Here is a 25,116-nt window from a genome sequence, read left to right on the forward strand (position 1 = left end):
CTCTGAAATGCTATACTTAACCCCCTCAAAACCTACAGTACTTCTTGTACCAATCATCGGATACACAATGGAATAGTGCAGAGGTTTTTGCACATGGTCTCATTTACATAGCCTACTGCTTCATGCATGAGGATCTGAAGAGTATGTAAAAATCCCAAGACTCCTAGGTCTGTAAGAAGAAAGCATCTTTTTTTTAAAAAAAAACACAACTTGTCTTGAAAAGCAATGTACAGTACAATGTGAAATATGTTGAAACATCAAATAATTTTTCAGTAATTCAATAAGTACTAAATTACCACAATTAGTAAATGACAATAAATGAATATAAAGGCTTCAGTGCATCACAATTTCAATGCACTAAATTCAATATTCATTCTATTTTTACCCCAATAATGGAAAATTCTATTAGCCATGTCCAAGTTTGCAAACACGCTTCTCTGCTTTCTCTATGGTGAAAAACATAGGTCGATGTCAAGCGACTAATAATATCTGAATATTTACTCCCTCTCCAAGCCCTGCCTAACCTCTGTGGAGGTTTCTGTAGTGGCTTCCTCTTAATATTGGAAAGTTTTGACTCTCTAAAGAAGAGAAAAGAAGGAATGTGTTGGAAGTGGGCAGGGAAGGAAAAGACTGTCTGTAGATCCCTTGTTAGCCTCTTGCCATGCTCCCAACAGAGAGGGCAAATGCAGACATGCCACAAAATTTGTCTAATGAATTCCCGTGACTGCTTGCATTGGGATGGTCAGGGGGCAGGTTTTTTTTTTAAAGGACAGACCAACAAAGGGAGGAAACAGTGAAAAATAAGCTCTGCCAGCAAGAACCCATCAGGGTGCTGGATGAAATGGAACATCCAGGATTAGAGTGGTTCTTCTCTGTCCTAAGACACAGCTATGCCTGCTTCCAACCTTGGGATACAGTTGTCAGGTAGTATATCCTAAATTTGTACCAGTACTAAAAAAATAAGAATATTACCTGTCCCAGAAGGGTCCAGTGAGCCATAGAAGAATTCCCACTTGGCCTTGGCTATGCGCTGGGCATGGGCAGAACTCTCTCGGGAATATGCCCACAGGTTTCCCTGTTGGAAACAGAGAGAGCTTTATTGGAAGCACCCCTAGTTTGATGGGAATGTGAGAAATGACCAGAGGAGACACCACTCCTAGCAACAAAGCCATTGGCTCAATTATGAAGTACCTGGTATTGTGGTTCCCCACTCTGTGGGCCTCTCCGAAGTAGCGAGATGTCGTTAGAAGGGTTGCTCATCCCATTGCTGAGGGAGCTGGAAAGGCAGTTGGCACTGAGTGGGTGTGGGCTTCCGTTGCCCGGGCTTAGTGAGGACTGCATGCCTGACAGGAAGCGGTTTCCCGCCAGGAGAGGGTCTGAAGCAGATGTTTCCATCTTCAGTATCTGACCAAGATGCTCCTGCCCTTTACTGCTTAGGGTCAGTGGAGTCTGTTCACTTGCAGAGCCAGTGCTGGACAAACTGTACTCATTTGTCTTCTCTCTGAAGCTCTGTCTTGCCTCTGCAGGACGGGATTCTGAAGAGACTTCCACCTTGTGCTGTGAAGAATGCTGGTTCTGAACAGTGGGGCAACAGCTTCCTTGCCTGCTGGAGCCAAAGTGCTGGGCCTCCCCACCCTCCAGACTCCTGCTGAGACCACTCTCCCTTGTGGACTCTACCAGAGGGAGGCCATTTAAAGTTTTCACGCTGGCTTTCTCAATAAAGCGGAAGGTCACCACTGAGCTTTGACCATCAGCGACGGGGGCAACCAAGGGCGCACGGCTGCCTGGTGAGCAGAGGGAGGGTGGGGGCCTACTTCTCAGTGGGGTACATGGAGCTGTCACTCTCCCTGAGCTGGGACAGCTGCCATTGCCAAGGTAACCCATCTCTGTGACTTTCCGGATCAGGGATCCAGTGCTATTATACATGCCCAGCTGGGACCGCCTGGCCTCTGGGGTCAGTCCTTTGCGGAGAAGGTGAATCCTGCCAGCATTGAGATTGGGTGTGAGGCAGCGCTGTGGGTTAAAGGCAGCAAGTTCAACATTCTTGGAAGGTGACAGCCATGGCCTCTTCTCCAGTTCTTGAGCAAAGTGTTGAGGTGACATGGCATAGTTTCCATCAGGGGGGAAGCACATGACTGCTCCACCCTGCAACATCCTGGAGGAAGGAGGAGGGCCAAAAGTAGACCTTGAAAGAGAGAAACAAGGAGTGGAGAATGTTTCCCAAGCACCAATGAGATGAGATGTCCAGTAAAAGCAGCAGTAACATTACATGGCTCTGAAACAGAAAGCAGAGTATTAAAGGTCAGAATCTCAGCGAGACCTCGGATGCAGAGGCATAGCAAACCTGAACGAGGAGATGAACACATCCTACGCAGTGCATTAGTTCACACACAGAGCTGCAGAATGTGCTTCCTGATTAATTTAATGAGGATTTCACATAGGGTTTTATGGTGAAACAAAGGCATATTCATTTCTTAAAGGTACTTCACTGCCTCAACTCACATTCCATCGAAGTTGTAGGTCAGCAATAGAAATAAAAATTTCCTGCTAGGTAAACTACAGTATAATGGCCCTGGAAAAATAGGATCCACCTATGCAACAATCATAATGGTCATACATGTAGTAGCACAATGGTCACAGATCACCGAATGGCAGTTGTCTGATGTGAATAGCAGTGAACAATACCTTAACAGAGATCCACACATATTGGCCTAAGTTGCTAGCCAGTTCTTGTCCTGTCATTAGCCCCATCAGCCATGCCCTCTGGCATAGGGTACAGAGAATCAGCAGGGATTTGTAATTGGCACTACAGTATGCTGAAGGTGTACATAAACATAAGAGATGCTGGTGGTTTTTTACTTTCTCCAGAACTCACACATCCAGGAGTTTGTGGAGGAAATATGTACTGCTGGACATCATTCTCCACTGAGGGGCTCTCGCTCCTGCAAGCAAAGTAGTGGCTGCCTAGAAGTAAGGTGTGTCCTCTGGAGAAATACTACCGCACTCGTTGCCCGATGAGCAAGGGCTTTTGCAAAGGACTCATCTAGGCTTTTTAAGGCACAGGCTCTGCCATGATCCTTTACATCTCCTCCCTCCATCACTGACCTCTCTTCCATTAATCCTGGCAAGCAACAATGGCACGTCCATACAGAGCTCCGGGGGTGACTATGATGGTTCAAATTCCATGTTGCTTTAATTGTGTGGTCAAAAACCAAGCCTGGGATTAAAAAGCAAACAGCTTAAGTGAGGGGAGGGCAATTTTCATCCAGACTGCAACACACGGGGAACAGAAATGAACGCCTTTCCTTCCCAATCCTGATGAAAACACCCCTTGCCCTATATGGCAGTTGGTATTAAGGGGGCTGGGGGGGGGAAATGCTTCCATGGGCACCAATAGGAGCTTTATTCTCTAAAGCCAATTGTTTCTTTGGGCAGATAAACCTTCCCTCCCTGTACAGTACAGTCTGGATTAGCCTCCTTGCCATGTCTAATATAGATTCAAAACAAACATTCTTGCTAACCATAGAAGAACAGTGACATCTCGCTTGGCCAGTCTCTCAAATCCCCCTATGTCGACGGACAGCTCATGCTTGATCCCTATTAAAGCAGTTAGACCACACATGTTTCAAACCCAAGAGGAGGAAGCTGTAGCTACAGAGGAAGCTCCCTTATGCAGTCAGACCACTGGCACATGTAGCAAAATATGGATCACTCAGACTGCGTGTAGGCCTCAAGGGTTTAAGGCAGAATTGTTTCCTTGGCCTACTTTGAAATCGCTGGCAGGACGTGGTGTTCTCCCATCCAGGTACTGATCAGATCCAACCCTGCTGGCCTCTGAAATCAGGTAATCCGTATTTTCATGGTGGTTGTGGTTTAGGTATTTGGTTGCAGGTTGGGAGTTCAATTCCTTACTGTGCCTCCTTACAAGTAGAACCTGACTGTGTAGCCCTGGACAAGCTACACAGTCCCAGGGAGCCCCCAGAAGAAGGGAAGGGTAAACCACTTCTGTGTATTCCGACTTACAGCGACCCTGAAAAGAGTGGCTATAAATCAGAACTGTCTTGACAGTTCATCAACATCATCAGTGTAGATTACAAAGGAGTGAGACTATATGAGGAAAACAGGAGAATCACAGGCAGAAGAACCTTGGTTTTGCCCATATTTCTTTCCTCTCTTTTATTTTCTACGAGGATGGCCTGTGGTCCTCACTCCTATGCTCTTGGGAGTCCATTACTCTTTCCTGACTAGATAGTTTTGATTTACTTTCTGAAATGTACTATGTGTGAATGTACTAGAGCAGGGGCGGCCCAATATCCAACTTGCACACAGGCCCACACCTCCTCCTCCAACTGCATCCCAATGCTAGGCAACTGCAACAGATTTCTTTCCTGTCTTCAGTCACATGGGCAAACTGGAACAGCGGTGAGCACATCATAGCTAGTATCCACATTAAACTACAAGTATGGGCCCATGCATGCTCGATTCAGGGTGGTAACAGATTTATTTTTACACCAATCTGTAAAGGTATGTGTATTTCCAACATTGTGCAATACAAGTTTAGCCAAAATAAATTCTAATATGTTGTTTATAGGAAGGTTCATGTCCAGGAGGATAAGGGAGGACAGATCATATATTTACAGTCTCTTTCCAATAATACTATGATGGATTCACACAAACTTTATTCTTTTTTCATGCCAGAAGAACCACAATACAATTAATAAATATATCAGATAGTTTTCACCCATAATGGGCAACTTCGGCCAGCTAATATCAAGTCTTCCTTTGTAAATGTTGAGTACTCGAACATAGGTGTGAAGCTGCCTGTTCTTCTCTGCAAAAGACTGTGTTGGTGCAAACGCAGGTCTCCATGTGGCTGAAGGCTAGACTTTCCTGGGGTTTAATCCATTTTAAGAAGTGGGTAGTTATTTCTTTGCACATTATAATCCTACCACTTTCTGCCTTTCCTTCAGGATTCACAGATACTCTGAACCCTCCCCCCTTCTTTGATTTTAATCTGGGAGAGAACCATACATGCCTATAAATATACATATGGTTCAAACCATCCTGCCCAGGAGGCTACAGCCAACAGTGACCAGCCTGATGCTACTGGGGAAGCTAAAGCTGAGAGGATTTGCAGCCCAATATTATTTGATCCCATTTGGATACAGTAACCAATAGCTATTGTAACAGAGCTGTCCTTTACGCATTTGCTCTATTCTTTCTTTTTGAAAAACCCAACAACTTTTATTTTAAGTGGTATAAAAAGTTTAGGGAGGAACTGAATTTTTAAGAGTTGCATGTTGCATAGAAATCTGCCCTCTAAGGATGCAGAGGTGAGACGGTGATTACATGGTCAAATACTGTTGGGTTTGCTCTCATTATAAAAACGTGTGAATTTGAAGTTCTTTTTACTGACTACATGGTGCAAAGGCTGATTCAAATTGATCCAGCCTTTTTTTGCTTGCAAAGCAGCTTTTTCTCTCTTCTGCTAGGAAGTTTCTACTTTTCCAAGCTGGAACAAGTCAAACGGGTTTCTTTCCTGTGTGGTTAGTTGTGATAAGTTCTTGTAAAGATGGGTGTTCTTGTGAGTTTGTAGGTGGTGTTTTCGTGCTACAGGGAGTTGGGGGCATGACATTTAGGACCAGGGACTCAGCTCACCACACATGTTATTTCCTTTCCCTGATTGTCCTCTGAGTTCTCTTATTTTTTAGAAAAAATGCTTACATATATGGGATTAGTGCTAAATCACCCAATCACCTAATTTCTGGGTCATGCTTATTATTATTTCATGTATCTATGCCCTCATCCAATACTTTGGCCATCTCATGAGAAGAGAAGACTCCCTGGAAAAGACCCTGATGTTGGGAAAATGTGAAGGGAAGAGGAGAAGGGGACGACCGAGGAGGAGATGGTTGAACAGTGTCACCGAAGCAACCAACATGAATTTGACCAAACTCCAGGAGGCAGTAGAAGACAGGAGGGCCTGACGTGCTTTGGTCCATGGGGTCAAAAAGAGTCCAACACGACTTAACAACTAAACAACAAAAATGCCCTCATCGGTTCTCCATCAGATAGAAAGAGATGGGACCGGGGGAATCATGGTAAAGGGCGGCGGCTTTGGGCTGGAATGTGATTCACATCACATACAGTTTGAACCTTAAACTCATGAATCAATCTGCAGTCCCTGTGCGAGCACAGATTACAATTTCAAATTTAATACAGGTAGCAAATCAAATCCATATGGCAGTCAACCACGATGAGTTTCACCCTACAAGAAGCTGCTGTATACATGCCATGCAGTCTCCCAGGGGTAGGGACTCGAGTAGCGAAACTCATTGTCAAGTCGGACTTAAGGTGCACCGGTGACTCAACTTGGACTTGGTTTTTTTTAATGACTTGGACTCGACTTGTGATTTGAAACCCACTCACCCCTCCCTTTTTCTGGTGAAAAAGAGCTTATTTTCAATAGGGACAGACATGGGACTTAGGACCCGGGATTTGGTACCAAAGACTCAGACTCGGACTTGGTATGTAGTACTGAAGACCTGGACTTAGGATTCAGACCCAAAGACTTGTCAACATCCCTGCAGTCTCCAGGAAAGTCTGAAAGAGCTGATGAAAGATCTCTAATCACTCCTTGGCCTCACGGATCCCCAGCCCCTACAAAGCTGTCATATTCAGGGAAGTTCTTTTGTGGGTCAAAAAGCTAGTCCTTTGGAGCAAGTTTTCCCTGTTTGGGATGTCATTTTGCGGCACTGAAAATAATTCACTTTCCCCGGCACATCTTGCTTGTCAACCTGATACTTTGATATAAATGTGCATTTGCTTTTTAAGTACTTTATACAATGGATGAGAAACCTTAGCCAGCCTAATGCTGATGAACTGCAACTTTATCATCCTTCATTACTGGTTATGGTTGATGAGGCTGATAGATTTGTAGTCCAGTATTATTTAAATAGTCACACAGTCCTCAGTCCTGAGCCAAAGTAATTTCTTCTTTTTCCCCCCAAAAGGAAAAAAAGAAGCCAAACATCTAGTGCTTTTTCAAGAGAAAGCTCAAAAGAATTTTGTGTCACAATATACACAAAAACACGAAGCAGGTGAGTTACACCAGCTTTCTAATCTTGCTATGTCATTCATCATAACATGTCACCTATGGGAGTAGATTACTATGTGTCTTTTGCACAGACATCACTCTCTCAACATCAGATTTGTGTCTTCTGCTATACAAACACACCATTTTAGGGAGGAAGATTCTGCTGCTGTTTAAAAGATCCAAATAAATATTTTATATTATACTGTAATTCCAGTTCAGGAAGAATCTATAAAATAAAATGCAGAGATTATTTTGATATGGTGAAGGTAGATAGACAAATGTAGTGCTGAATAAGAAGGGAAGATCAAAGTGTGTCAGAGAATGACATAGAAAATGTCACTTTTTAAAAACTGACAACAAGGCCGTCTGCAATATTTATTTCACTTTCATTCAGTACCAATATATGGGGTGGGTGGGTGGAGATGCAACTATGTGCTATGCCAAGACCTTCATAGGCAGTTTGTGACCAAGCAGTGGGCAGCTCCTAGGAGTAAACCTCTCACTTAATTCATGAGCCACTCACTCTCTCTGGATAGATAGATAGATAGATAGATAGATAGATAGATAGATAGATAGATAGATAGATAGATAGATAGATAGATAGATAGATAGATAGATAGATAGATAGATAGATAGATAGATAGATAGATAGATAGATAGATAGATAGATAGATAGATAGCTAGATAGCTAGATAGCTAGATAGCTAGATAGCTAGCTAGCTAGCAACAGGAATAAAGTATGGCAAAACATTTATTTTGCTCCAAGTAGCTAGATTGGGAAGTCAATATGAAAACAGCATTTTTGTTAGAAAGATTTATGATAAATGATTGCATAGACCATCTGGAAGTCAATGCTTTAGAAACTAAAAGGAGAGAGGGAGGAAGAGAATTTATTGTTGCTTTTAGAAATCCAGTTACAGATAGTGCAAGGTGGAAGAAAGGTTCAAAACCTATTTCCAGAAGCATTTACAGGTGACTTCCATGTTTGCAGAATCTGCTGGTGGGCATTATGGAGAGTAATAGACAATTGTCTTTCTTCAACTAGGAAAAGAACAAAGAAGAACTAACCCCAGTAAAAGGAGAATGAAAGTAGAAAACTTGCAGATTTAGAAAAGGGAAGAGCAGGGGAACACATCGGGACCCCATCTGATTATCTATCCTCCCATTGATCCCTCCACCAGGTTCTGAGTACTTGTTCATGTGATAGTGCTCTGTTTCTAACATCTTCTACTTCAGAATGTTTGTAGCCTAAATATCCTGAAGTCAGTGGGAAAGCTTAACATATTTTGGCAACAAATAAAGAAAATTATGCCTTTCCTATCTATTAAAAGAAGGCACTGTCCCCTGGTTTGCACAGCTCATATTCATTTCAATGGGAAAAGATTAGCCCCAGTTCATTCTGGCATACAGGGGCAATCTGTCTTTCGCCCCCCCCCACAAAAAAAAACCCTGCAGTCTCTGGAAGGGCTGCCTCTGTTACCCCACACCTACAACACTTGCTACAAAACTGCCACGGAGAGAAGGAGCCATAAAATGCTGCCTGAACACAAAGAGGCTTTGCTAAAAGTGAGGACAAGGACCAATTACTCTCATCATTCAGCAAAGAAAAAGCAAGAGATTATGGGATAGCAGTAATGGGCTTTGGCAGCATCTGGCAAAATGAGGTGGCTAAGAACATGTTCATCAGTGGGAGGCCTCCCCAGCAAGTGACAGCAGGGATTAATCAAGATCTGCGGTTACTTGTGGCACAGAAATCCCATCAGTGGGGCAAACATAGGTGCCAGGAGCATCCTCCTCCTCCTCTTCTCCAGTGGAACACAGGGGCAGGGATGAAGAAAGAGTGACTGCCTCACTTGCCAACAGGAGTGTCAGGACCTGCCCTAACCATGAGGCTGGGTGAGGCAGCCACCTCTGTACACAGGCATTGTTTGTCATGTAGGAGCATAAATTTGCTGGCCATTTAATTTGTTGCTACTGCATTTTTACTGAAAATGATAGGCAGAGATGCTTTTGGGATTGTCTGCCTCAGGGGCCACAGCAGAATTGGGTGCTGTGCTTCTAGACTCAGACAGCAGAGGGGTGCCATTTGCTGGTCCACATCAGGAAAACGTAAATGTATGATTCCACCTGCAGTATTTTTGTGGCTTTGCCTCGCCCCTCTACCAGATTTGCCACTGTGCTATTAGTTATTGGCAGTGTGGCAACAGGAAAAGAAAATACTTCTGCATGTTTGCTTTCAGAAACATGCATGAGGCATGCACATCTTATTGGGAATTTCAGTTGTGCGTCTGGAAGTACAATTCAGATTCAAGACATGGCATGCTCCTCCTGTGTGTCTTATTTCAAAGCAAAAATGTGTGTGGTTGTGGGTCAGTTTGCAATCCTGCATGATTTTGGGGGCAGAGAGATGCCAATTAAGCCCCATAACCTCCAGAAGCTTTCCACCCCTTTCAAAGATTATAGCTGATAGCCCAGTATATGGAAATGCATATAGATCATGTTAGTTCACTCACAATGAATGAAATCCAATAGAAAGTTACAATTAGAGTAGGCCCATTGAATCAATGAAACTTACATAGGTGTTGACTCATCAAATTTCCATTAATTTAATTGTCTCACTCTAGTTGCAATTTACTACTGAATTTCAGCCAATATTTAATTTATGTGAAGGAAAAGTGGGAATAAGCTTGCCTTGATTTCTTTAATTTCTATAAATAGATAATATCAGAAATGTGCACTTTGAAGAAGAACAATTATTTTCAGGTTCTAAAGCTTTTATCTACTTATAGTTAAGGCTTACTTTAAATAAATAATGAAGTTCCTGATATTACCCCACTTCAACACCTTGCTATATGTGCAGGCACACATTTCATGAACATTTTGAAAGATTCAGTAAGATGAGGACACTCATTGTGCTCTTGGAAAATTCAACTAGGTGTAGGCTGAATCTTGGGTGGGCAGAGAATTATTAGAATCTGGAGCATGAACCCTTCTGGGAAATAGCAAACACTAAAGACTGTAGAAGCTGGTTTTAAAATGCTTCCTTAGCTGCCCGGGTATTTATGTGCATACATATATGTCTCCATATATTGATACCAACGTTTGCCCTTAGTACGAGTTGCCATTCCTGGCTCTGTCCACCTCATCTGCCCCTCCTGCCTCACCAACCGCAGTGGACACCACCCGCCACCAACACTAAATTAGGGCAAAAACACTGGTTTAGGGGAGGCACTACAACTAGTGCTTCCACCCTGGCTACAGCCTAGGAGTTGACTCAGGCTCATTAAGAGCAACCTGCTGGGGAGTCTCAAATTTATCCTGTCCAAGTGGTCTGCACAGCATAGAGACAAAGATCAGTTCAGAAGTAAGGAGAGATATGTGACCACCCCTCTTTCCCTCCAAGAGGGGGGCCCAAAGCATTGTGTGCATTCCAAGCAATCAGTCCTCAAAGATACTGGAGAAAAATCCAGAAGCCATTAGCACCTTCCTTTTTCCCAACCTACGAAGCCTACCTTTGGGTAATGAAAGGGAAAGCCAGAGGGAGCAGTAGCTACTGGGGTTCACAGAGGAATATATTGTGCCTGCTATGGACTGCTTAGCGAATGGAGTTGTCAATGTCAGTGACTATGCATACGTATATGTATGTGTGGGGGAGGGGGAATGCTTCTTGGTTGAATGTCACACACAACACAATTTTCCTCCCAGGAATCTTGGGACGTTTAATCCCAAGCCTCTGTGGAAAAGAAACAAATCCTGGTTCAGCCCACTTTCACCTTCACATACCTGTTCAAGACTTCAACAGTCTCTCAGAAATTTATCATGGACTTAGAGAACCTGTAGCTCACTGCATCTGCCTGCCATCTCACCTACCCTCAAATATGTTTATTTTCCTACAAAAAGGCAGGGGCTCATAGGAAGAAGGCTAACCCAGTGTGAGCAGGGCTGTCTTCGCTCTGATCTTGATCACTTCCTAAAATTGAATGCAATGAAGGCTCAAGGTGTTTGCAAAATCAGGGCCTGGCATGGAAAAGCTTATTTATTTAAAATATGAACCATATATAAACATATAAATCCCAAAACAATACAAAATCTCTATAATCTCAAAACTGTACTATTCAAGGTTTAAGCCTCTTTCTTTCTGAACACAACACAAGATGCCAAACTAATTTCATATAGTAACTAATTTCATATTGCACAATAATGAGGGAATCACTGAAAATGCACTGTCCACAGACACTTATCTTAATAGCCAGGCAGGTTCATGTGGGTGCATTTGTGTTATGTGTCATCAAGTAACTTCCAGCTTATGGTGATCCCAATAGGGTTTCTGAGGTAGGTGAAACGTTCAAGGGGTGAGATACCATTGTCACCTCCCAGAATTTTTTCATGACTTCAGCAGGCATTTGAACCCAGGTCTCATGTCCCCTAAACTACATTGGTTTTCACACATGAGTGTAGAATTCCTTGTTTCCATTTATATTATCTATTAATAACTAGGCTTTGTACTTTTAAAAATGGTGCTCAAGGTGGCTAACAGAAATTACATTAGGGTGGGCAAAGGACATTTACATCAGGGTGGGCAAAGGACATCTACATCAGGGTGGGCAAAGGACATCTGCATGCACAAGTGAACACAATGATTTACTTCTGAGTAAGCATTCCTGTGTTGCTAGATTCATATTACTGCACTGAAAGTGTGATTTCCAAACCACCCCATTATTTTGTTGCACAAACCCTTTGAGATATTTATACTATACAAAATGAAACATTTTTAACATATAAAGTTTCGTTTACATTGTCAACTCAATGTGCTAAATAAGATTCAAATACTGTATGTGTAAGGCACTGGAGTTTAAGAAACCCCACATCACTAAGTAGAGTATATTTCAGGGGCCTGAGAGACATTAGGCCAATAGTAGAAAAACAGTAGCCTCTGAAAAAATGTTGTAGATGTTCTTTGAAACTAGGCCGAAGTGAGTGGTAGTCCTCAAAGACAGCAGCACAGAGGAGGCAGTAACAGCCCAGCCCTGTTCTCTTCTACCGTGAAGAGGAGGGAGGCAGAAAGGCATGGACTGTGCAGTGCTCTCTAAGACACCTCGTCACTTTGGCCTCGCTGTCTCCTGCTTCTGGCTACACATCCAGTCAGAATCACATTTTCAGTCCTTCCAATCCCTCCTTCTCTCCCACCTTCCCTCTGGCCTACTAGGACACAATCAGCTGATCCTCACCCTAGATCAGCTCAGTTCTCTTGGCTCAGCAAGGATCAGCTCTGAATAGATGTGACATCCATCTGGATCAGGAAGGGATGCATTCCTAGAGAATCCAGTGCTCAGTGACAGTAAACAAGGCCTGAGCCACTTTAACCCTTGGAGAACATGTCAGGTGAGTGGAGGCAGGAGCTCTAGAGAGCCACAGCTTGGCGGTTTCTTTGTCAATTGATGCTTGTTAGTTACTGTGTCTTGCTAGGTGTGTTTCTGATTATATCATCAGAAATACTGATGGATATAATCTGAAACACACCTAGTAACCATTAGGTGGACAGATGGGGTGATTTTAACACCTATATTTTTATCCCTATATCATATACACAGTATATCTTTACTCATAATCTAAAATATTCATTAAAGCACAACACACCAAGGATGGCATTGGAAATGCTATTCCTTGAAGAAGGCCATAGCCCAACACCATTTTTGAACTAATGGAGACATGCATGTGGGACAGACTCATTTTCCTGTTACAAGGAGAGGTTTCTTTGTGTCTCTTGGAGTTTTTGCATCCCAGTTTACAGAAGCCATTCCCTTTCACTGTTCAGAATACTGATGTCAGATGAACTGATCAGCAAACTGAATGCTATTCATTTGCATCCCATTTTGAGGGAAGTTTATATATATATATTTGCTGCCCACTAGGCCTTTCAACTGCTGTGCAATTCCATGGAATCCAATAAAGTCACAACAAAATGAAAACAAAACATGATTTAAAAACAAGAACAATTTTAAAAGCCAAAGGCCTAGCAGAACCATAGCGTTGTTTGACTGTCTAAAGCCTAATAGGGATGGAAACATCCTAACTAGCTTTCAGGAGAGTTCCGCATCTGGGGTGCTGCTAAAAAAAAGTCCCTTCTTGTACTTGTCAATCTAACCTCTTTTGGTGGCAGGACACACAAACAGGACCTCAAACAAAAAACACCAAATTACAGGCAGGCTTGTATGGAGGAGGCTTTCAGAAATCATGTCCCAAACTAATTAGGGGTGTCGATATTTTAAAAAAGCACCTTAGATTGTCCCAGTACTCTTTATAGTTGGAAGTGGTTTAACGGACTATTACATTCTGCATTTGATGCAGTGGAGAAGAGCCCTCTGAAACCCTCCGCAGTGCATCTGCAAAATACTTTTTTGATAAAGCAGTTTACAGGATTATCCACTTAGGATTCTGCTCCAGCTCAAACAATACTTCGAGTGTAGTTTATTGTGAAGTCATTGAAGCAACCCCTTAGCATCTGTGCTACCTGAGAATATGGACAATTAGGCTGGAGAAGCAAGGCCAACTATTTGTTCATTAGACCCTTGCCATGTCCATACCAGCTGATAAGAACAATCAGAGGCGGAATAGTCATTTGGGAGTTGGTTATTGTAAACACATATTCGAAAGCATGTTACATTCCAAGTCCTTCAAAAGAAGCAACTTGGAGACCTTTGTTAAATAACCTGTCACTGGATCCTACCAGCCTAAATAATTAGAGTATACAGTACTTTCTAATCTTCTCTTTAAAAGTAAGGTCTTTTATTGGTGGTGAAGCTAATTAATTAAATTCACTCTACACCAGGTTGAATAGCTCTTGTACAGTTGTCTATCTAATGGCTGAAACAAGACTGATCACTGTAATACTTGAGGATGTCTTTAAAGAGGAATTTCAAGGAGCGTCAACTATATTCAACAGAAAGCAGCCACTTAGTTGTTGCCCAAGTGTATGTACTAGCAGACTGGAGCATATAACATGTAGTGTCCACATTGGCTGTGTAATTCAGGAGCTAATTCATCTTTTACCATTACCTTTAATGACCTAATGGCATTCTTAGTAGCCTCTATAGGGTTCTAGAATTTCTTGCCTTGCTAGCTAAACATTTTTTCAGAAAATACAGCTAGTCCAAAGTTGTTAACCAGCATTTCCTTTAGCCACGAAATATCACTGACCTTGAGTCAGCTGCAATTACTAATTCAACAGAGGTAGAAAAGAACTTCTTTGATAACCTCAGCTCCACTGAGTAAACCCTGCAAATACCTTCTAACCAGTGTTTAATTGTCTTTGTCCCAAATTTTTCCTCTACTGCCACTCTAAGTCATCTGCCATATGTTTCATTGTCCTAAAGGGATGAAAAAAAAAAATCAAGCAGCCCATGGCCTGTACGAAAACAGAAAGAGCAGAGGAGCAACCAAATGAAATGCATGGGTAACCTCACTATTCCACAGACCAAGCAGGACATCAAGAGTCTTTCCACTTTGAACAACAGGAAAACCTCCCAGCACACTGAATAACACTTCCAGATCCATTTTTTTTCTGATAGTAGATTATTTAATAGGCTGCTATACCTGTAGGAGCTATCAGTCTTCTAGCAGGAGAACTGATGCCACCTCTCCTCCATCTTTATTTTTGGTCCATCCAAACGTAAACCACTGTATGCATATTGACTGAACGAAGCATATGCTCACTAACACACACACACACCCAATATCAGAATGAAAAAGAATGGAAAATACTGCTTCAGGGAAATAGAAGGAGATAAAGGTAGCTGTGTAACATTTGTCTTTCCAAGCTGTCAGAGCTGTGCACTGCTGACTTTTTAAAATAACATGAAGAACTGTATCTTCCTAAACTTAACCAGGAAGAAAAAAATATATACTTTTGCACACACTGGGGAGAATCCTATTGCTGTTCTAATGAGGTTTATGTGACTTATTGCAGATAATTGACAAAGTGCTGAGATGTGTCTTGTTTGTGTGCCAGGTCAGGTGGCCACTTGCGCAAATAAGTTGCAGTCCCCACCTTGTCAACTGGCAACAGCAAGTTACACAAGCCTTACGCAACCACCAGTGGGATTCTGGCCACCATGAAGAGTGTTCTTTCATAGCACAGTGTCCCTGCATATTACATAAATATATATATACATCCACAGCTTTAGAGCATCAGAAAAGCTCCACTGGATTAGACCAAAGACCCATCTAGTGCAGCATTCTGATCCCACAGTAGCCCATAAGAAGCTCCATGAGGATATCTGAACAAATTCACCCTACTGTTCATGGTCCAACAACTGATAAACAAAGGCATGCCGTATCTGTTCCCGAAGGTATAATATGGCCCTCATGACTGGTAAGCCGTTCACAGCCACAAATCAATCAACTACTGTAACAATCTCTGTGTGGGGTTTCTCTTGCAGCTGATCCAGAACCTGCAGCAGGTGCAGAATGTGGCTGCCAGATTGGTGCCAAGCGTGAACAAGTTCGATCTGATCTCCTCAGTCCTAGCTCGCCTGCATTGGCTGTCAGTTTTTCATTCCAGAACAGGTTCAACATTTTGGTTCTTACTTATAAAGCCCTCAACAGTTTGAGACCTTGCTACTTATTAGTGTCTTTCCCTAAGAATATCAGCCCATACCACCTGATCCTTACACGCAACACTCTTATAGGATGCCACACTCAGAGAGGTCAGGAAGACACTTAGAAGAAACTGGGCCTTCTCGATTGTGGCACCTTCTCTATGGAATGGGCTCCTGGTCAGGCTGTGCCAGGGCCTCTCACTCCCAGCTCTTAAGAGGACCTGTGATCCCCTAGAAAACACTCTGCAACACCCTTGGAGGTTGCAACTCCCAGGTTGGGAAACACCACTTTAATGTTCTGTTATACACCATTTATGCCATCATCTGGTTTGCTTAGTTTTATGCTTAGATATATTGATCTTTTTTCCTGATTAATCTATTTGTGATTACATCATTTTGTTTGCATTCCTTTGCTCAGAGTAGCGCCCAGCACTAATTAGGCAGTATACAAGCCTATGAAATAAATAAATAATCCATTTTCAAAGCTATCCAAGTTTATGGTCAGCACTGCCTCTTGCAGTGGCCAGTCCAATCATCTCAACTATATAATGTATGACAAAAAATTCCTTGTTTCTATTTCTTCTTCTTCTTCTTCCATTCTATTCATTTTTTTCCAGTTTCTTCTGAGGATGATGTTTGGATCATGAGAGATGTGGGAGTAGGGGAGAGAGACTCACCCTGACAATTTTTTACATACCTCTATCTTGTCGCTCCTTGCTATGTGCCATCCAGGCATTTCCAACTTATGGTCATCCTTATCAGGTTTTCAAGGTTTGTGAAAATGTTTAAGAAGTGGTTTTACCGTTGCCATCCTGCAGTAAGTTTCCATGGCTAAGCAAAGATACGAGCCAGGTTTCCTAACTTCTAGTATGACACTCTGTCCACAAAACCACAGTGGTTGTCACAGCACTCTAATTTCCTCTCTCTCTCTCTCTCTCTCTCTCTTTTGCCAAAAGCCTCCAGGCCTTGTAAACTTTCCTCTAGAGGAGTCCCTTTCTTTGTACCTATGGGTCCTCTCACCAGATGCTGTAGTAATTTCATTTTGCATTTCAGTTTAGGAAGCTACTTGGGATTCCAGAAACACATCTCCAGCTTCAGTAAGTTTTTTTACAACTCTCATATCAGTCAACGAACTTTTCCTTACCATTTAAAAGGCTTTTCATGTTGGACTGATGGTTGAGTACAGAGAAAGGTTGATGCCTCTTGAGGCCATTCTTTAAGCTCAATGTGACAAGACTTTTGACTGAACAGACAACTCCTTGCTTGTTCACATGAGCAATCCACACGGACTATGAAACAGCCTTATGACTTCTTAGGGGCTAAAACGTGTATTATGGCCACGGTTTTAGCAGCCTAGTGCACAAAATGCACCACCCAAATAGTCAGAGGGTTTCCAAGCCCACCTGGAAACAGCCAGGAAGAGAAGCCCAGCTAGGGGAACAGAAGGTAGGTAACGTTCAAAAATGGTCCTCTTTCTCACTTGACGTACACTCCGCCCCACCTCACCCGGGTGGATGCTGCTCTCAGTCAGCCCCACCATCCATCCTCTTGGCTGCCTCCTCCCCTGGATGGACCACGCAGCAGCCGCCTCTGGACCCAGGGCATCTTTTACCAGGCACCGTCTCTGCTGGAGACGCTCGGGTGCCCCCTCTCTCGCGGTATTTCCCGGCGCTTCTACTAAGGCGCGCCTCTTCCCGGCCTGGGTCTCTTGAGGTGGCTTCCACGCAGAGCTCTGAATTCTGATGTCTCCCCGAGGATGCGCTCTGTTCGCCCCCCCCCGCCCGTTCCCTCCCGCGCTCTTGCCAGGGAGCAGCCCGGCGCAAAGTACTTCTTCTTCCTCCAACCATACCCTTTCGGCCGCCGCCCGAAATACCCTCGCGACTTGCCGCTCCCACACAGCCCATGCACGGTTATGGCAGCGGGAGCAGACCCTTCCCCGCGCAGGGGGAGACCGCCAGAGCCTCACCAGCGCTCACAAAGGATGGGTGGGGAGCCGCCGCCAGTCACCCCCCCGCTCCGCTCCGCCCCGCCCCACCCGCACCCACCCTCCCCGTTGCCCATTCAAAGGACCCCTCGGGGGGCCAGAGGGTCTCTCCTGTCAGCCTGGGGAGAGCTGGCGGGTGCCCTGCTCCGCGCCGTCGCCTCCTCCCTCCCTCCCTGCCCGCCCGCCCGCCTCCCCTCCTTCCCTCCTCCATCTGTTCCTCGCCTTCTCAGCAAGCGCCTGCTGAGGCTAATTCCTTGCTATTCTTGAAAGGCAAAGCCGCGTGCGCTCGGCTCTCGCCTGGGCACGGCGCCGGGGGCCGGGGCTGGGATTCCCGGGGCTGCCAGACAATACCCGGGGCGGAGAGTGGGGGGGGGGGGGCTGGCGGGCTGGCTGGCTACGGCAACCCGCAGCCGCAGGGACAGCTTTGACAGCCAGCCGCCAGCGGAGGAGGCGACGCGCCTTTGTCTTCCCCTTTCGCCTTGACAGGTCGCCAAGCCGGCGGGCTGGACTCACCTCCGGACGCCGCTGACTCCCCCCTCCTCCTGCAGCCGCCGCGCTGCCTTCTACTCACTCCATCCTCGGCGGGCGAAGGGCCGGGCTGCCCCGCCGCCGCCGCCGCCGCCGCCGCCGCCAGGAGGGACGAGGCGCTGCCGCAGCTGCCGCTCCTCCTCCCGGCTCCGCGCGCCCAGCAGCAGGTAGCGAGCGGCGGGCTCTGGATTGCAGCAGCCCCCTTAGGCTGCGCCCCGCCTGCCGGGGGCCCCGGCGCCAATCAGCGGCCTCCCTCCGCAGCGGCCGCCTGGGCCCGCCCCCCTCGCCTACCCCCCCCCCCCCCGCCACGACTGGCGGAGAAGCCCCGGCGCGGGCTGAGCCCCAGGTCGGCTCGAGCGGCAAGGCAAGGCAAGGCAAGGTCAGCGCTCTTCGGCAATACCCAGAGCCGCGCAGGGGGCTTTCTGGGCGCCCTGTTGGCCGAGGAGCTCCCTGGAGGGATGCGCTGGCACCTGTCCACCTGACGGGGGCGCCGGGAGGCAGTCGCCTCCCCCCGCTCGTGGCCCGCCGAAAAAGCAGCCTTGAGTGCTGGGGTGGTGGTGCTGATTGGACGCCGACACGCGCGCTCGTGTGTGGCGCGTCTCCACCTCGGGTCAGAGCGAGACACGCGCAAGGCAATGGGCAGCCCCGCGCGCAGGGGTGTGTGTGTGTGTGTGTGTGTGTGTGTGTGTGGCAGCGGTGGTCCGTGCTTTGCAGTGCGCTTTCTTGCACCACCGAGAAAGCGGGTTGCCCCCTCACACGCCGCGGGAGGGCGAGAAAACACACCTCTGTCAAGCTGACCCGGGAACGGAGTCCTTACTTGCTTGTGGCATTCCCTCGCAACCCCCTTGAAGGACAGCGGCCTGCCCCGCACCCCACCCCCAACCCCCGTCGAGCAACGTACAGGCTGCTTCTAATGCTGCACTTGCCTAAGAAGGTATTTTCCAGCCGTTTGCAGATCTCCGAAGCACCTCCACTACGAACCGGGTACCATCCCTGCCAAGTGGCCGACCTGCCCAGAAGCGCCGCCCCCTGCTCAAGAGAGTAATGGGCATCGCGTGGTTGCCACAATTATCCTCCTTAGCTGGGATGCAACGCGGACAGTTCCTCGTTGTGGCCTCTCTAAGATGATTAATGGAGTGCCATAATCCGGCCTTTAGGAGTGAGACGACTCACACACATACACACACACCCCGCGCATCACCTTTCTGTGCCTGAAGAACAAGGTGGCCTCTGCCAGCTTGCGGACTCGCATTTCTCCCTCCCGGGAATTAATGGAGGCCTGAGGGAAGTCCCACCTGGAAGTCCCACTCCCCCAAGAAGCAATCAAAGCACAGCACCAAATTCCACTCCCTGATCTAAATTTCAGCCACAAAGGAAAAAAAAATCTTTTATTTTATTCACATTGGCTCGCTGCTTTCATTAGGATGGGTTTAACTGATTTAGAAGGAATTTCTCGAGGTTTCAAAGTGGGATACAAATCTTGGAAATAAATAAATAATTTCGAAGGAGGTCGACCCTAGAAAACAAAGTGAGAACAGAAGGGAATAATAGCTTCTATTTTTGTAGAAGCCTTATGTGGAGTTGTTATGGTAACTGCACATAAGGCAGCAGAAAGAATGCTGCCCATCTTCCTTCTTTACTTCCTTTTACCTAAAGAAGGGTTACGGGTATATTGTTTCTAATGGAGATGTGATATATACAGTTCTGTGCCTTGATGTAATGACTATAGGATAGCTGCATTGTTTATCTGCATCCTCTGTATGGCTAGAAAACAATAAGTTGACAAGTTCAGATTGTTAGCATAATCATCCTTTCCTTCTTTTGGTATGTGTATATGCTCATTTGTATACACATATATAATGCTAGAATCCTGTTGATGCTTGCATAACTCAGTGCTATGCTAGAGGCAATGCTTATCATGCCAGAAATGAAACACGGAGGCAGGTAGCTTAGTTTCCCTTACTGGGAAGCTAAGTTCCACAACCTGGAAGTGGTTGCTGACAAAGCCATATTTTCTGTTCTCCCCAAATATATTTTACAAGGTGGTAAAACTGTGCCTTTCTAGGAAACATCTCTTCTTTCCAACAAACCATTTACTTCTAAGCCTTTATTTACAGGTCAGAACATTAATTATTTTTTCACCACAGAGGCAGCACCAACAATGGCTCATCCATGTGAATTTTTCCTGTCCTCACAAACTTGCCTTCATAAATCAGAACTTTTATTACCTGTGAGAAGGGTGTTAATTCTGATTTGTTTGTTGTTGTTTAGTCGTTTAGTCGTGTCCGACTCTTCATGACCCCATGGACCAGAGCACGCCAGGCTCTCTTGTCTTCCACTGCCTCCCGGAGTTATGTCAAATTCATGTTGGTTGCTTTGATGACACTGTCCAGCCATCTCGTCCTCCGTCGTCCCCTTCTCCTCTTCCCTTCACATTTTGCTAACATCAGGGTCTTTTCCAGGGAGTCTTCTCTTCTCATGAGATGGCCAAAATATTGGAGCCTCAGCTTCAGGATCTGTCCTTCCAATGAGCACTCAGGGTTGATTTCTTTTAGAATGGATTCTGATTTAGTTCCCCCTATAAGACAAGAATGTTTCTCTTTACCATTTTTTTCTGTTGTTGTTTTTGCTTTAGATTTTGCACATTTCTCAGACTTTTTTGTCCATTTCAGTAATATGTGTGTTATAATGTGAAAATGTTGTCTTCTTGTATAGACCAATGAATGTAGTAGAGTTGCTTAGAATGTTTGTGTCTTTTGCTTTTGTGCTTTTGTACTAGCTGTGTATGTCTGTATGTATGTACACAAAGAGAAAATACCCAACATCTGAACAGAGCAGTTTTGTACATTTAGTGGAAAACGTGACAGGGGAAAAAAGTTGGTTCTCAGTATTGTTCTGAGGGTGAGATATCTTAAGAAGCTAGGAGCATCTTCTACAGGCTGTTTCAAGATAACAAAAATCTCACTGACTGCAAGTTTTTTTTCACACCCTGGTGACAATTCTTTCCAGTCTTGTCCGCAACATGCACAGGTTCTTAACATATAGACACTGACACACATATTAAGAAGGAGATTCTGCTGTTTGACATTCCTGGACATCATGCGGGCACCTAGACCTGAGTGGGGCATTTGTCAGATGTATGCTTAAGTTCTTATATGAAGTGGCAAATCTAACCACAAATTCTGATCTGGGGATCTTATGTGGTGCTGAAGGGACAGCTCCAGCATACTCACAGGAGGACAGTACTAGCTGCGGTTGCTGAGCAATAGCATTTCTTGGCAATTAAGAATTTGCAACACTTTCCAGATCATTGTGGGTATTTTAGATATCCCTCCATATGGAAATGCTTTTATAGCAACAAAATGATAGTTTCTTGCATTTAACATATTAGGTGCTGTTTGGAAAATGCAATTCCCCTCTGCTTCTTCCCTTTCCACCCTTGCTGAGTGCCATGTGCAATGTGAATGCACACTTGACGCAGATAATTATTATATGGTTCCTCTTGTTCTGGTATAAAAAATGGAACCATACATTTCTTATCTGCTCATGATAGATTTTTACCACTTTAAAGCCTTAAGAGCTGCTATCTTTCTCAAAGGTTCTTCCATATCCACAAGTATATCCACAACATGCTTGATATTATTGAATTTATGCACTATAGATTTTAAGGTTCCTGATGCTGATTTTGAATAATTCTTCTCCTATCCATGTGTTTATGTAAAATGGGGGTAGGTGCATGCCTTGCATGTAATTACTGAATGGCAGAAAGAGATGAAGTGACAGCATGGGTAACTGGTATGTCTGCTACCTTGTATGAACAATGAGGAATAAATAAAGAAATAATGTGCAAATCAGCACCCATCCTCCATGTTGTTCACACTGAACATATCCCATGATCTGAGACTTAAAATGTGATAAACAGGAACATAATGTTGCTTAAATAAATAAATTATGAATCCATACAAGTTATTGAACACTGTAGTAAATTAGGTCTGCCATTGCTGTAAATATGTACATTTGACATTTTATTTTTTGTTATTTCTCATCCCCAAATGATATAGAATCAGTAGAATTTAATGGTTTTTCTTTTAAAAACCATTAAAAAGAACCAAGTGTCTTTTTAAAATAATTGTTGAAGCTTTGGATTTTAAAAAAGTATTAACTTTATAATTAGCATAAAATGGAATTGCATTAATGAATTTTTCAGTTGCCTAGAAAAATTATTCAGGATTGTCCACTTTAGCCATTGTTTTATACTTTTTTTAAAAAAAGAACCACTTGATAACTTCAGTTTGGTGAGACCAAATGCAACCCTCAGATTGGAAAAGGGGGGCTAGCTGTCCTTATATGATGTTTTTTAAAAAAACTTTAGAAATGCACTTGATTAAGCTGAAAATCTGCTTTTTACCTATGAATTCAGACAGATGGTGGGTAATAAAGAAACTAACAATAAAGTCATAAAAATAATTAATGAACACTAACTATTAAAACCATCAACGCTGCTTTAAAAACAGATAATTAAAAGAATACAGACTAAAGTTTTAAATTAAGGTTAGTTAGCTAGTTAGGCATCCTTCAGTCTCGAAAGACTATGGTAATGTGCTCCATATGGAGGACTTGGAACAGCATCTAGTGTGGCTGAGAAGGCCAGTTACAGAGTGACAATCCCTTCCACACTGAAGACAAATGAAATCTGTCCCCTGTCCGGCTCCCAGATTTTGTTGCTTTCGTGACTGCCTCTTTGTCTCGGCCTTCTATCCTGCAGTCTTATGCACATTTACCTTGGTAAAAATCCTACAATGAATTCCATGGGGTTATCTCCAGGTTGATATGTCAAGTGCTTGCTCAAAGCATATTTCTTAAGATAAATTGTTCCATAATCTAGACACCACCGCTAAAAATACTCCATTTTGTTTTCATACTTCACCATACTTCCTGAAAAATAAGGAAATTTCCCAAACAGGTTTATATGGAGGATCCCTGAAAATCCATTGATACAGCTACTGAATGTTATGCTTTCTCTTTCCCTCACCTACTTCACATTCTTTGACAGTAAGATCAGTGGTTCTTAACCTTTGTTACTTGGATGCTTTTGAACTGCAACTCCCAGAAACCCCAGTCAGGACAGCTGGTGGTGATGGCTTCTGGGAGTTGCAGTCCAAAACTCCTGAGTAACCCAAGGTTAAGAACCAGTGTATTAGATCACTTGGGTATTATAGGAACTCTTGATAAGCATTACAGGCTACATAATACTTTAATGGGGGCAATATGTAGGCTTCATAATTAACTTGTAAACCACCCAGAGAGTGCTTGAAACTCTATGGGATGGTATATATGTGGCATGCTTTGCTTTAATAAAGCGAGTATATTTAAAATGTAGAAATTTTTCCCAGCTAAAAGCACAGGCCCTTGTTCCAGAATGTGTATTCTCAGGTTTGTGTTTTTAGGTGTATATGTGATGTTTTTGTTTTATATTGTTTTGTAGAGAGATGTCAATAGGCTGTTACCGAGCTTGACTTATATTTCTTATGCAGTTTTCATTTTCAAATCCAAAAATATTCTTAAATCAGGAAAGAAAATTTATCAAAATGCAGCATTATGTGTAGCCTGACAGTCAAATTTAAAACAACATTTTGAACTTCAGAAGAACCCAATATTACATTAATACTGTTAGATTTCACATTGATGTGTCTCCACTATTTGGAACTGAACAATTTTGATAGTATTGTTTGTTTGCATTTTATTATTTCTGTTTCTTCTTTTGTTAAATTGTATTTTAAGCCTGTTGGTTATACATGTTGTAAACTGCCCAGAGTGGCCTTTGGCCAGATAGGTTGTATAAAATTAATTAATTATTGCATTTAAATGTAATTGCAATTTAATGTAATTTAAATACCTACCTACCTACCTACCTACCTACCTACCTACCTACCTACCTACCTACCTACCTACCTACCTACCTACCTACCTACCTACCTACCTACCTACCTACCTACCTCCATCCATCCATCCATCCATCCATCCATCCATCCATCCATCCATCCATCCATCCATCCATCCATCCATCCATCCATCCATCCATCCATACATACATACATACATACATACATACATACATACATACATACATACATACATACATACATACAGTGTTGCCTCACAAGATGAGCACCCCGTTTAACACCAAAACCACATTACGACGAACTTTTTGCGATCGCAAAAGCGATCGCTTTACGATGGTTTCAATGGGGGAGTTCCGCTTTACGATGATCGGTTCCCTGCTTTGGGAACCGATTCTTGCAAAATGATGATTTTCGGCCAGCTGATTGGCGGTTTCAAAATGGCCGTCGGGTAAAACAAATGGCTCCCCGCTCTTTTCTGGGATGGATTCCTCGCTGCACGGGCAGCAAAAATGGCTGCGCTATGGAGGATCTTCGCTGGACGGTGAGTTTCAAGCCCCTAGAAACGCATTAATCGGGTTTTAATGCGTTTCTATGGTCTTTTTTATTTCGCGTTACGACATTTTCATTCTACAGCGATTTCACTGGAACGAATTAACGTCGTAATGCGAGGCACCACTGTACTTTCATTCCATGTTTTAACTTCACAAACCTGCCATCAAATCAGAGCCATTCTAATATGATATCACTGCTGATTTGATTCAGGGCAGCAAAAATTACAGGACACAGAAGTTTGTTGCTGGAAGGGAAGTCACAAACCTGCTCATTGATATTTGCTAGTGGAAGGGTGTGAAGTTGCTTACTCCAAACATGTATACAGTACTGCCCACACTGCTTCTTCCTGGATAGCTGGAGAACAAAAAAAGCCATGTTTAGCATGGAACCAATCTTCCTATCAAACATGCAGCCCCATGTGTGCCCCTCAGTTATCCCATCCTCTCCCTGTATATA

General features: G+C 43.9%; 1 protein-coding gene across 2 annotated transcripts in view; it reads right to left on the minus strand.

Moving 5' to 3' along the window:
- PSD (pleckstrin and Sec7 domain containing) overlaps positions 1-18,324 on the minus strand; it is a 113,897-nt gene extending 95,573 nt beyond the window's left edge. For both annotated transcript variants that reach the window (XM_072994934.2, XM_078391147.1), the window contains exons 1-3: positions 18,191-18,324; positions 1,192-2,275; positions 973-1,075 (exon numbers count right to left, since the gene is read on the minus strand). In XM_072994934.2, the coding sequence (XP_072851035.2) occupies positions 973-1,075; positions 1,192-2,154 (1,066 nt within the window). In that variant the 5' untranslated portion in view covers positions 2,155-2,275; positions 18,191-18,324. The remainder of the gene's footprint in view (positions 1-972; positions 1,076-1,191; positions 2,276-18,190) is intronic.
- Between the last annotated feature and the right edge of the window lie 6,792 nt (positions 18,325-25,116).

This window comes from Pogona vitticeps, chromosome 3 (assembly GCF_051106095.1).
Source record: "Pogona vitticeps strain Pit_001003342236 chromosome 3, PviZW2.1, whole genome shotgun sequence".
Lineage (NCBI taxonomy): Eukaryota > Metazoa > Chordata > Lepidosauria > Squamata > Agamidae > Pogona > Pogona vitticeps.